The sequence below is a fragment of the Aythya ferina genome, assembly GCF_964211825.1.
Source record: "Aythya ferina genome assembly, chromosome: 2".
Taxonomy (NCBI): Eukaryota; Metazoa; Chordata; class Aves; order Anseriformes; family Anatidae; genus Aythya; species Aythya ferina.
In genome coordinates, this window is record NC_140297.1 from 29,706,865 (window position 1) to 29,721,422 (window position 14,558).

At 36.7% G+C, this 14,558-nt stretch overlaps 1 protein-coding gene across 2 annotated transcripts in view; it reads left to right on the plus strand.

Moving 5' to 3' along the window:
• The window catches only part of LOC311431110 (uncharacterized protein), a 396,810-nt gene that overhangs the window by 146,152 nt on the left and 236,100 nt on the right, over positions 1 to 14,558 (plus strand). For both annotated transcript variants that reach the window (XR_014689244.1, XM_084508335.1), the window contains one exon: positions 3,981 to 4,101. Coding sequence is in view for 1 of the 2 variants with exons in the window: in XM_084508335.1 (XP_084364461.1) it covers positions 3,981 to 4,101 (121 nt within the window). In the remaining variant the exon portion in view is untranslated. The remainder of the gene's footprint in view (positions 1 to 3,980; positions 4,102 to 14,558) is intronic.

Here is a 14,558-nt window from a genome sequence, read left to right on the forward strand (position 1 = left end):
TCTTGATTTAAACAGAGGAAACATGTTGTACTGTTGCACATGTTGTACTGTTTGTGGGTTCTTTGCTTTCTTACACAACAAGGCAGCTCTCATCCTTAATTTGAATGGGAGAGTTTATGTAGGTATATTGACACAGTCATAGCAAGTGACATGGGAGTGCAGAGTGTGTTTGCAGTGCTGTTGGGGGCAGGATGCTTTTCATCAGGAGGTCTGTTTCCTCATGTGCCATGAAGAAAACTATGGAAAGGAGTTAAATGTTGAGGTTTTCTCACACTTCCATAATCTACAGCCATTCATTCCAGTTTTACCAAATCAAAATTTTGCCTTGCTTTTGGCTTTTCATAGTGCTGACTGAAAGATATTTTCGAGGAGAATTACTAATCCCAACAAGCTTGGCTGTAGTCCTAATGTAATGCTTGTGCTTAAGTCACTCAGCAGGAGAATCCCTTTAACAGATATTAAATGTCAACCTAGGAGACAAGTAGCCCCTGCTGAAATCAATATCCACTAGCGCAGCAGCCATTTAGTGGTTATTCATTAAAACAGCAGGCTGCTGCTTCTACAGAATTAAAGACAAAATCCTTATAAGAAGTTGATCACTCTGTATTCTCTGCCTTGGAATTTTTGAAAAAAAAAAAAAAATAAGGGCGGTTTATTAAGAATCTCTCCCTATATATGTATATATTTTGGCAGAAGATGACTTTTACAGCCTGGATGGCTATAAAAATTCTTAGTAGGGTATTCCTGTGTAACATTATGAAAATGTGTAAATCCATCCAAAGGCTTGGCATTCCCATGTATTTATAAGCTGTGTTTGGATTGAAATGAAGTGGAAAATGACCATGAAATTCTACCCCATTCATAAAAATAACAACAGCCAACAGCCTGCTGTTTTGAAGAAAATTTAAAAGATGTTTTCTGAAGGTTCTGTTTTTATGCATGTGTTATTTTAATGGAATAAGTGTTATTTGAGTGTATATTCTTATTGGCTGGTTTATATGTAAGAATGAAGTATTATGATTAATAATAATAAGTAGAGGGTGAAAAGGTAAGAGTTCCTGTTTTCATTAGCTTATATCACTCCATTAAATAGGAACTAGAGATAGATTAAAAAGAAAATTATTAATATTTCTAGGTGAATTAATGGGAAGAAAGGCAACAGTCTTTGTGTATAACTGTCACAAAATGGTTCATTTTTTTTCCAATTAGAGTGGGAAACAATTTTATTTAGGAAGCTGATAAGTGTGATTGTGACAGTTCCTTTCAAGGGACATATAAATCAGCCTTTATCCAAAAAGGAACTAATGAAAGGTGTTGGGCAGCAGAGAACTATTATATTGAATACATATTTTAATATATATATACATTATAATCAATTACAGGTTTCTTAATTGATATTATGAAGTCAGAAGGATTTTATTTTAAGTTCATAAATTGTACTGGATGGGAAAGGTGTTTTTTCTTGTTGTTATTCTTTAGTTAGTGTTCCTGTAACTATATATTTCTTCATGGAGTGGACTTTTCTAATAGTAATTAATTATCAATCTCTGTTCTTTAACAAAAACATTTAAAGTGAATTTAGGAAGTTCTGAACTATTTAGCCCAAACTATTTAGCCCAGATTCCATTGTACCCTAATTTCAAAAGAAAACAAAACAAAGCAATCAGAAAACATGTAATATGAAAGAACATAGTTTAAATTTTGTAATCTACAGGCTTAAAATGCCCTGAAAGTTTTTCACCAACTATAGGTATATGGTGTCTTTCTGTAACAGGAATGTTACACAAAAGGCAGAGATGCTATCTCAATTTCTTTATATGATGCCTTTAGGGCACAGTACAATTTAAGCTTCACATCTTTGGAAATGGAATTAGTATTTCTTAAATAAAACAAAAGTAAATTAAACTGAGGTTGAGAAGATAGCCTGTTTTAAGCATTGAGCAAGGTTGTTATTTAGAAAGAATCATGTAGGTAAAGAGTGGAGGCAGACATAACTCTTATTTTTTACGGTTTGATTTTGATATACGGTAATCAACTGGGTTAGAGATTGAGCTGGCCTTCCGTGCACCTGGCCTGTGGGTGACATTCTGCAGGAGGGATTACAGCTGTAGTTTTCTTTGATCTTCTGTCACCAGAGTCCTTTAATTACTCTACCAACCTCAAACAACTGCAGCATTGTTTTAACATCTGGTGGTTAAAGTGTAACAAATCCTGTACCTCTGTTGTGTAGGTGCCCTGAGTAAGCCCAGTGGCATATGGCATCTTAATAAAAGTAACATGATTTTTGTGACACTCTTTCTAATATAAGTAGGAGTCATGGACGTTCAGCATTATCAAGAGATAAGCCAATTTTATGTAGAATATGGATATATGTAATATTACATAGGTCTGAAAAAAATTGGCTTAATGACCACTATATATACTTTTTACCCTTTAGACCTAAGAGCTGTTTTTCCTCACTACTAACTATAGATGCAAAAAGTTTATGAGAAACACTCAGGTGTAGGAAGACTGAAATAAACCTAACAGGAGAATCCTACAGCAGATTACAAATCTGAACCAAAGTCAATTAAATCTTTGTGTTAATGAGAGGAAACACTTAAGCAATAACTTTAGTTCCATGAGTTCAATAAAACTGTGATTAGAAATCTTCTTTGGGTTCAGGCTTCCTTGCTGGCTGAAATTTAAAAAAAAACTTTATATATATATATGTGAACTTTATATATATATATATATATATATATATATATATATATATATGAAAATAATATATATATATATATATTAAAATAATTTATATATAAATTTATATAAATTATATAAAAAAAATTATATATAAAATAATATATATATATATATATATATATATATGAAAATAATTTGACCCTTCTTCCTCCCTCACATCTTAGTTCTATTTTAAATCAAAAGGGACCATGCTTTAACATCCAATGAAATTATTATGCCTGACTACTTCAAATGATACTTGGAAAAGCAATTAGAAGTCCTTGAATGAATGCATGCTATTCAGTGGCTGGCCTGGCTGGCAATTTGTAGTCTGAGATTTGAAAAGGACACTAAAGAGTAAGACCTGTCACGTTGGTCTCTTTGGTACTGATCAATATCTCCTTTCCTAAACTGTGAGTATGACAGAGCAAAAAAACACGTACACAACAGTCAGTCAGAGAGATGACGTGTAATAGAAGTATTTTGATTTGAAGAGATATTTAAAAATAATCCTTCCTGAGGCAACTTAGCAAAAGGGTTCACTAATAATTCAATAAGGCTGCCTCTTACTAGTAAAATGCATGTAAGGATAGATTTATAACTGGTTATCAGAGAAGCATTAACAAAACAAAATGCAATCAAACAAATGTATGAGGAACCTGGGCCCAGATTTCACCTCTCTCTGAAAGAACTTGTTTTGTTAAAAACAGCCTGTATTCTGCTGGAATGCAACTCATTTGGTGTCAACATTCATTAGAGAGATATTAAGATGTTACAGCTTTTTGACTAGTGGAAATGTTCCCAGTACTGCCACAGTAGCCTGAGAATATTAGAATGTAGACTAAAGAAGGTAAAGTAAGTGTGTTGCTTTTATACAGATAGATTTCTAGAGGAGGTGGTCTTGTATTCATTCATTTCATAGGAGGAAATTCTCATATCTTTCCTGTTATTCATCATCTAACTTGTCATTGTTAAAAGTAGCTGAATTTGCAAAGCATAGATCATCTAACAATGGGCTCTTTGCCTTGAAAGTCAAAGGCAATCCAATGGCAGAACATTGTATTGTGGCAGAAGGTTAAAAAATTTCCCAGTTTTGAGAATATCTTGGTTACTGTTTGGAACACTGAACCCACATGTTAGCCATATGAAAAAGGAAAGATTCATAAAAAAAAAAGCAGAAATAAAATGGGATAAAAAATAAAATAAAATATGGTTCCCTCTGCTGTAACTAAAACCACCTTCATTTTGATTCCCAGAACTGGCCACTACAGGAAGAAACATTGAAACATTTCATTCATGAGTGGGATCAAATTTGCTTAATTCCTGCCAAGTCTCCACCAGAAAAGGAATTTCCAACAGCCACTGGAGTTAAAGATGGTAAGAGATATGATGTTCTTATTGCTCGAATACACTGCTGTTATTAGGGAGGTAGAAATGAGATTGAAATGATCATTACACTGTATATGACTGAAGAGAGATTAGAGGAGGAAGGCAACACAGATATGCAGCAGAACTGCACTGGCAAGAATCTGAACCCAGAAGAGATGCCAATACGCACACCCCAAAGGGAGTTGGTGGCAGCATGCACCATTTTCTGCTGTCTTCCTCCACCCCTCTGTTGAACTAAATTGATTGTCAGCAAATATCAAAGCAGAAGAAAAGAAAGAAACTTATTTATCTAGTTGATTAGGGCAAGAGCTGTGAATTAGAAGTTATTTTATGTTTGGCTGGCCCTATGAGTAAAGTTTCAGTACCTAAATCTAGCTATGCTACAGTAGTGGACCACAAGATGGGTGAAGGATTTAAGTAGAGTCTGGCCAGAATATGGGATACACCTTAATTCTGCTGCTTTTCTCCATAAAACTTGTGAAAATGTAAAACATTGAAAAAAATATTGGTACTGCTGGTATCCTAACAGTTCAATGTCATGCATTTCCTCATAAACCACACACAGATTGTCTAAGTAAGGTGCTCCAGTGGCTGGGGACAGCCATGATTTCTTTAAATTATAACAAATGCATTATCATCTGTGTGCATACATAGGAATTTTTATATATGTGTTTATGTGTACATATTTTATCTTTGTTTTGTTACCATGTTATAGAATGTTGTATGTAGAAAAACCTTGTAAGTAAAAGTGTCAACGTCACTCCTTCTATTGCTGGGAAGTGTATATTCAATGAGATAGCATTTTTTTTTTTTTTTTTTTTTTCCCAATTGCACCTCTGATTCACTGAGAGTGATTTGATAAGAATTAGAATGGATTTCAGTCTTAACCAATTCACATCACTGCTAGATTTGGTCCCCAGTGTATAAAAATAGAAAATAGAATCAGATTAGATTGCTGCATTTCCCTGTTTATTAGCCATTATTTCTCATTGTATTGTTTGTTTCATTTGTTTGTTTTGCTTTTTGCTTCCTGACAAGGCTATTGAAGACTGCCTACAGAGAAACCACTTACTCAAATTGCTCCTTGTGGAGGGAAGGCAGTTTTAGAAATGAAGCTTGGAGAGCTAAGCAGCAGATTCTGACTTCTTTTCTGTATGCAGAACCTTAACTGACTTTGTTGCCAGTTCTGCAGACAGCTGGGGATGTATTCAGTACCCTTGTGCAAATTTCAGGTTGTGAACAAAGGGAAGATGATGGTTTTATCTCAGGAGTTTTGGATTATTAATGTTATTTGGGCACAGAGCTGGGTTTCTCCTAATATTTGATAGAAATTTTATCCTTTCTCTTTTATAAATAGAAGATTTGAGCGAGCATGGAAATGCAGGGAGGCAGCAGAGGAAGCAGCTGTGGTGGCTGAAACAGGACCAACACAAGCCACAGGAGAATGCTAATAATGTCTTCCCCACCTCACTACCAAAGTGTTTGACCAAGCACTCAGGCTAAAGCTAAACTCCTGCAAAATGACAGGCCAGCAAACCTACTTTTACCCTGTTGAAAGACCATTATTATCTCCCTCTGATGCACTATAAAAGCCTGAAATTTTAGATTTCTTTAGATGTCTTGAGTGTCTAAACAAGTCAAGAAAGTTCTCCTGAGGGGGTCTCTTGAGTACACAAAGAGCATTTAAGGTTCCCAAGTGCTTGGTTAAGTTCCTGCCTTTGAGCAGTGATGAAATCAGACCAAAAGGCTATGGAAAGCTTTGCTTTATAGTCGATTACTTGTCATCAAGGTGGAGTCAGCAACTCAAAGACAAAATGTTCACAGCTAATTAGAAAAGGATTATGACAAACTGACATGTTTTTGTAGCTGGAAAAAGGCTGCGTATGTGGCCTTGTAATTATTCTTACAATGAAATCAAGTAGCAATCAGTGGCAGCATGCTTTTTGTTTTTCAATACTGTCAAATACAGATTCAGAATCTTCAAATCTTTGTTCCTCTCCTCCCTCCCTTTTTAAGGTATCCCTTAAAAAAAGGGATACCTTTTTTACCCAGAAGTAGCATTGGACTATCTGTGGATCTAAATGCCTGGCACTGAAACATCCCCTCTAGATAATTTTATATCTGGAAAAGCAGATAGCTCAGCCTTGAAAACCGAGGCATATCCAGCCCAGAGAAAAAAACTATATAATTCTTGTCTCCCTGTGTTAGAGGGTACCTTCTAGGTTAGGTTAATATCTAACTTTTTACCAGACAAAACAATTATACAGCTAAGAACAGATATGATATATGATTTTTGGGTATAGAACATTTGGTTTAATTACAGGATACAAATAATTTTTCTCAGGTTCTCTGACAACCTGAATTCTGTACATTAGGAAATTTATATAAATATTTTATTTCTGTCATCTATACTTTGCTTACATGCTCTCCAGTCCTTCTAACTAGTATCAGAAGGGCTGCTGACTCTGTGTGCTCCTCCTCTTCTTGTTATCAGGAATAGTTTGAATGAACCCCCAAGGAATTCAAGACATTTGGTAACTATATATATTTTAATAAGTTAATTCTGCAGCTATTGAACATAGCCAAAATACAGGCTTTATTATTTATTGCTCAGGTAAATATTTAATAAATGTAACTTTCTGCATCACTTTCTTCCAATGTGTTTGCCTGTCATCAGTTATGTGTTACATTACTGTTTTTCCTAAGGCAGTTGTTGATTAGGAAAAGGACACTAAATTAGGGGATACAATGAAAACTAAGAAGAGGATGCACCTCTCTTCTGTGATGGAACTTGTGCAATACACAAACCTATATGCTGGGTGTCACTGATCAACTGTGGCCTTAATCAAAAGAATATGAATTTTTCCACCTCTTAAAGACATTATTTGGATTTCTAGTCATTGTTATGCTGAAGCAGATGAGTTGTCTCCATACTTTAAAACAGTGTCTTGAACTTTCACTAAAAAGGAAGAGGCAGGGGAACAGCCAATAATAGGGTAATATTATCAGAGACTGATTCACGACTAGCAAACGTGACACCCATCTACAAGAAGGGCCGGAGGGCAGACCTGGGAAACTATAGGCCTGTCAGTTTGACCTCAGTGCCAGGGAAACTCATGGAGCAGATTATCTTGAGTGTCATCACATGGCACTTCCAGGGCAACCAGGTGAACAGGCCCAGTCTGCATGGGTTTATGAAAGGCAGGTCCTTCTTAATGAACCTGATCTCCTTCTATGACAAAGTGATGTGCTTGGTGGATGAGGGAAAGGCTGTGGATGTGGTCTACCTTGACTTCAGCAAGGCTTTTGACACCGTTTCCCACAGCATTCCCCTCAAGAAACTGTCTGCTTGTGGCTTGGACTGGCGTACGCTTCATTGGGTTAAAAACTGGCTGGATAGCCAGGCCCAAAGAGTTGTGGTGAATGGAGTCAAATCCAGCTGGAGGCCGGTCACTAGTGGCATTCCCCAGGGCTTGGTACTGGGGCCAGTCCTCTTTAATATCTTTATTGATAATCTGGATGAGGAGATCGAGTGCACCCTCAGTAATTTTGCAGATGACACCAAGTTAGGTGCGTGTGTCAATCTGCTCGAGGGCAGGAAGGCTTTGCAGGAGGATCTGGATAGGCTGGACCAATGTCAACTTCATACTTCAACTGTATGAAGTTCAACAAGGCCAAGTGCCGGGTCCTGCACCTGGGGCACAATAACCCCAAGCAGAGCTACAGGCTGGGAGATGAGTGGTTGGAAAGCTGCCTGGCAGAGTAGGACCTGGGAGTATTGGTGGATAGTTGGCTGAATACGAGCCATCAGTGTGCTCAGGTGGGCAAGAAGGCCAACAGCATCCTGGCTTGTGTAAGAAGCAGTGTGGCCAGCAGGTCTAGGGAAGAGCAGGTCTAGGGAAGTGATTGTCCCCCTGTACTCGGCTCTGGTGAGGCTGCACCTCAAGTACTGTGTTCAGTTTTGGGCCCCTCACTACAAGAAGGACATGGAGGTGCTCGAGCGAGTCCAGAGAAGGGCGACGAAGCTGGTGAGGGATCTGGAGAACAAGTCCTACAAGGAGCGGCTGAGGGAGCTGTGTTTGTTCAGCCTGGAGAAAAAGAGGCTCAGGGGCGACCTTATTGCTCTTTATAAGTCCATTAAAGGAGGCTGTAGCGAGGTGGGGGTTAGTCTATTCTCCCATGTGCCTGGTGACAGGATGAGGGGGAATGGGCTAAAGTTGCGCCAGGGGTGTTTTAGGTTGGATCTTAGGAAGAACTTCTTTACTGAGAAGGTTGTGAGGCATTGGAATGAGCTGCCCAGGGAAGTGGTGGAGTCACCATCCCTGGAGGTCTTTAAGAGACGTTTAGATGTTGAACTTAGCGTTATGGTTTAGTGGAGGACTTAGTGTTAGGTCAGAGGTTGGACTCAATGATCTTGTGGTCTCTTCCAACCTAGACAATTCTGTGATTCGCAGAGTTTGCTGGAGAATGTTTTGTTGCCTGTAGCATGAGTCATTATGCCTGTAACAGGTCACCCCCTGATGGAAATCAATGGTTTTATGCCATTTTGTTTCAGCTGAGAATATGATATTTGGCAGAAGTTATAGTGCCTCTTTATATTCAGTCTATTTTTTCCTTACTGAGTTGTACTTAATTGCTTTAAATAAACACGCAATACTTTCTCTGAATCATATTAAGAGATTGGCTTCTACAATCTGTCAAGACAATAAATACTAGATGTTAATTATGTGTGATATGCAATTTTGTTAGTGGACAGACTTAAATGCAATATACTTCGATATAATTGAGTCCATCTGTGTTGCTGTGTTCTATCAAAATGTACACAGAATTTTCTGTCTTACCTTCTGTCTGTATCATAATCCATTTTAAATGCTATTATCATAGCTCATCTTAATTGAGAGTATTCATATTTTCTGTGTTTCCAGATGGGCACATCTGTGTATTCAGCTATTGGTGGAAATAGAGACTACTCCAATTAGAGTGAGGTGTTTTGCTGTTGTTGTTGTTTTTGTCTTTTTTTTTTTTTTTTTTTTTCCAGAAGAAACATCCTCCATTTATAGAGACATGAATTCATTTTGAATATAACTAAAACCTGAACAGTCCAGTCCACGAATCACTATTAGTCTAGATACAATGCTTATGGGAAAAGGAACAATGCAGTTAAAATTGTTATATGCACACTTCCTCATTTGTAGACTTTTTTTTTTTTTTTTTTTTTTTTTTTTCTTCTGTTATACTTGCCTCTCCATTGCTCCCCTGGGTGCTGAGGTTGACAGTTTCATACTGGTGGCAGTGAAGGCAGTGAAAGGGCATTAACGGTGAATCATCAGCATCTGGAATTCTTTGCTGTGGTGAATGTGATGTCTGTGTTGATGGTTTCTTTTTCCTTGCTCTATCATCTATTTGGAGTAATTTTCATACATTTGCTGACGTGTTTTTATATCTTTGCTATGTCCACATTGGTGTGCTGTTCCCTGTTAGACCTGAGTTTTCTGCATGATGCCTTTACCTAAGCTAGGTTTCTTTTTCTCTTTGTTACCCCCATAATCAGTTCTGTCCAGGGCTAAGGCTCCATTTCTTCAACTGACCTTCAACTATCACAGCTCAGTGAGTGGCTTATAGCTACAGTGTCTCCAGTGCTAGCCTGTGCCCTTTTCTTCCAGCATCCTGTGCTTAGGGCCTCTTCCTCACATCTTGTCTTCACTGCTGGAGGCCTCTGCTGTTGTACCATGCCTGACATTCTCTGAGTTACTTCATCATGTTGGAATCATACATGTAAATACCTCATTCTGCATAGTATAACTGCTTGTTACTGCTTTGTATTTATACATACATGAAGTTGCACTATACAATGATAAAAGTAAAATAAATTAACCATAGACAACTGGTCAACCAGGGAAATTGCTGTCACATCTAAACTAAGTAAATAAAGCTGGAAACAGGTCAAGAAAAGTTCAGACAGAGCAAGCCTGCCAAGCTTCAGTCCTCTCGCCTTGCAATTCTGTACAAAGCTTACAGTCTGTTGCTAGCAATGGTAAAACTGCTTTACAGGGCTATGAGGTTACGGCATCTTTTATTTACTTCTCTTTTTGTTGCATCTTACCTGAGATAGCACAGGGAGAACTGAACTTTCATATAATAATGTTATAAGGAAATGGACCATTATTCTGGGTAACGAGTTCTCAGCAATTCAGATGCTGAGAAACAGCTCCTGAAAAGCTTGCAGTCAAAGCTCATAACAAGCATAGCCTACGTGTGATTACTGTGAATATTTTTATTGTTTTTCCTCCTGGTATGCCAGTATGGCCAGGACATCACTGTTTTATTTGTGGTAACACGTTATTTTCTCCCCACTCTGAGAATCCCAAATATCCTTACTGGAACCAGTAAGAGCAGAAGAAAGCAAAAATTGTGCCGGTAAATGTGGGGGAAAAAAAAAAAAAAAATGGTGTTTCTCCACATATTCCTCAATGCAGCATAGTTTCATACCAGACTTCTGGTTGCATTCAAACATTAAGCTGTATACAAGAGCAGAGTGTCATCCATGTGACATCCTTCTTCCTCTGATGAATATGATGTCTCTTGGGAGCAAATGGGCCGATCTTTCTGCTTCTAAATATTTCAGAAGTCAGCTTGGTAGTAAGAGGTGTGAACATAACTTGATGTTAAATGCATGAAAGTAGGTGAAGACTGAAAAACTTTGGTGATTATAATTAAGTCATTCCTAACATAATGTAAATGCAGCTCATTCCAGCCAAAGATGAATAAACTGAGCTTTCAAACTGAGATTGGTGCTGCCAAGGCAGCTGTATTCAGCTGTGCAAGGGGAACTTATTTTTTTACCTTAATCAAAAGTGAGTATATTTATTTCAAACCAACTGAAAGGAATTACTTCAAATTTACTGTAGGTGAGCCCCCTTTAGCCTGGTTGCCATAGGTACTCCTGAGAATATAGTCACAGCTGCCTGGAGCTTAGCTCTGCAAAGAGCTCTTCTCTAGCTATAATAATGCTACTGCTGATGTCTGAGCCAGCTACGGTAATACTAACTTGTATGGGTTAAAACTGCACTATAGGTACTGTGCAGTGTTGTGGAGGATACTGGGAAGGGGTTTCTATCCTATCTGTCAGAATACAAAGACTGTTGACTTTAATTCTTATGTAAAGAGCTGTTTCTAAATGAGACAAGACAGAAAAAAGTAAATTAAGAATTATTACCTAGGTGAAGAAAAAACATATTAGGATCCAGAGAACATTTTCTACAGCGCTAACATGAGGTGAAAAAAATGAGGTGACACTTAGGACTTTGATACCTGTGGAACATCTAGTTCCAGCTGCCTACCCTCTTCAAAATAGTTTTTTATTTTTTTTTCCTCATTGAGACCTGAATCACAAGTGGTGTTTTGTTGTTGTTTTTTTCTCTTTCTTTCTCAGTGTGGCTTCATTTATGGATGAACCAAATTATATAAAAGGAAAAGCCTATGTGCCTGTTTGTCCCAGTGGGGAGGTCAAGGCTTTATTTCAGAACTAGCAAATCATGTATCCTCATGTTTTGCACTATTTTGTCTTGATAGTTAAGGCCTGTAGGAGATCTGTAAGCAGTATTTATTCCTTGTTTTTGTAGAAGGAAGAAAAGATCACTTTAGACTCCCCCAGAGCTGTACATAAATTTCTAAGTTGCCATACAGGGTTCCAAATTACCTGTATTAACTCAGGAGATAGGCCTGTCTGTTTTTGAGTATAGCTTGATGAAATCTGATTTAATGAGCACGATCTTGTTTAATGTTGCATGAATGGAAACAAGATATTTCCAATATAAAGAATAGGATGGGGAGTAGTGAGGAAAACATTATAATGCTGCTATACCAGTAAATAAACAATCTTACCTTGGCTATGATATTATAATTCTTAGTCTCAGAAAGGATATTGAAAGACTATGGAGAGGTCAGATAGATATGACAAAAAATGGTACAGGGATAAACACTTTAGCCTGAAGATAGTTTTAAAACTTAGCTCTGTTTACCTTAGAAAAACACCAGATAAAAGTAAACTGAATAGCTGAATAGTTTAGCAGTTCAGATTGTCTCATTTATCTCTTTTTATGACACAAAGCAAAAGGAACTTGCATTGAGAGTGATGAGTCCTTGAATCAATGGATTTAGCAAAGTTCAAGAAGGAATAGAACAAGCTTAAATAAACAGTACTAGCAAAAAGACATTGCAGGGAATAAAAAACTTTGTAAATTAGGGTTTGACCCCTCTCCAGCAGCTAAGGATTAGAACAAGTTTCTTTGGGAGGTAAAAATTACCCCCATGCCTCAGCATAGGAGCTGATCTCAGGCTGGATCTAGGAGTTGTTCCTCTGGTAGGGGAGTTTTAAGAAATTCTTATGCTGACAGTGTGCATACTCTTTTTATGTCTCAAAAGATCTTCCATTCATTTAATACTGTGAACTTTCAATATATATTCTGATAACTTCTCTCATCCCATGACTCCTTCTGCATCTGCTATATTTTTAGAGCAATGTATTTGAAGAAATTACTCTTTTATCTCAATTTATATTACTATAGATTTTCAAAGTGATTTTCAAGTCTAGATTTTTAAACAAGAATTTTTAAATTTGATTTTTTAAAACTTCAGTTGTATTATAATCATTTGGTTTTTGGTGATTTGCCTACAATATGTTCATATCTTGTTCTTAAGTGGTTACAATTTTAGGATCCAACAATATATAGGAGTAATTTAAATTATTGTGCTTCTTGACTCCATAAATATGGTAGTTCTGTACTACAGCTTGTTAGATGTTGCTTCTGCTACTAATTAGAAACTGCAAATCAAAGCCTATTTATGCATTTCAGTTACAAAAACTATGCAATACCAAAGAGTAGGTGGATTAAACTATTTAATACTTGACACAGCCAGTAGAATAAAAAATAGAACAGTGAAAGCATTTTCAAGGAATTGTGAAAATAAGGTTCAGATGGTACAAGCTGGAAATCTTTGTTATGCTGTTTAGATAATGCTGTTCTACTTTCTTATGCTACCTTTTCCACATCCTTCTTTTTTAGACATACAAATTTCCACACTTTGCTACGTCATCTGAGTCATATCTCACCCTGTTGATTTTATTTTTTTATTTTTTATTCTTTTATTTTTGCTACAGCTACCAGCCCTATCAGTGTAAAAAAAACACACTCAATTTTTATCGGTGTAGTTTCATATTGGTTATAAATGGTTTGAACTAATCCATCCATGAGGTTGCATTCAGTGCAACCTTGACATCTGTTGATTTAACCTGAGATGAAAATGACTTAAAAAATGTCTGTGAAGTGTGAATTGAATTATAGAAGAAAACTTACCATATCTCTTGTCTCATAGAGTTGAAATTACACTTTTAATTAAACTGGAGCAGGCTTGACTACAGAGAAAACCTTTAACTTCAGATTTAGTATGTACCATCACACAATCTGTCACAGAAAGCTAATGTGTTGAACTTAGTGGCTCCAAGCAGAATTTGTAGAAATGTTACTATCAGCTCATGAAAACATAACATGGAGGGAGTAACATTTTCATTGAGGCCATACTGCAAAATGTGTTTAGTCAAACACTTGTACACAGGTGATTTCTCAGATAATAGAAGTCCTGATACAGATTTCTCTTTCTAACTTTCTCTGATTCTTAATTTTACAAGTTATCTTGAATTTGAAGAAATTGCTGAAGTTGTTTCCACCTTTCAGTTTTTCTGTTCTACTGTAACACATACAATTTGCAGGATTTAGAACAGCTAACAGTAGTTGAATGCTGTACTGTCTTTCCACAAATATGTACAGTATTGAGTGTTTTTACTTAACGAACATTTTCTTGCTAGTGGAGCAGCAAATTTTAGCTACTTTAAAAACTGTATAGCACATTTTAAGTTAATGTTGCTTTTCATGTGTGCCAGCAATATGATTCCAAGATTCCCATCTTTGGCACATCAATTTATCATGTTATCACTGAATCCACACAGATAACTCCAATTACAAGTATAAAAATCTCCAGCACTTTTTATAAAATGCTTTTCAATTTATCAATAGTCCTAAAACAAACAACAAATTCTGTTCTCTTTGGGAATCAAAGGGAAAGGTAGTGTTGCAACTTATTCTCATGACGCATTCATGGCAACATCTTGACCACTCCTCATTTGAATTATGCACTGCTCAGCAGGCGTGGCAAATATACTTATATTTTATTGATGTATTTTGCTGTCTTTCTGTCACAAACCCTATTTTCTGAGAGAGAAATATATAATTAGGAAAGATACCATATGACATACAACTTGTATGGTGTTCATTCATCTACCTGGCTCAAAGATATTTAGTAATATAGGATTTAATGATTACATGGTTAAGAGGGAATTAGCCCTTCCACTGACTTGGCTCTTGTGTTATGTGTTGTAAGCTCTGTTG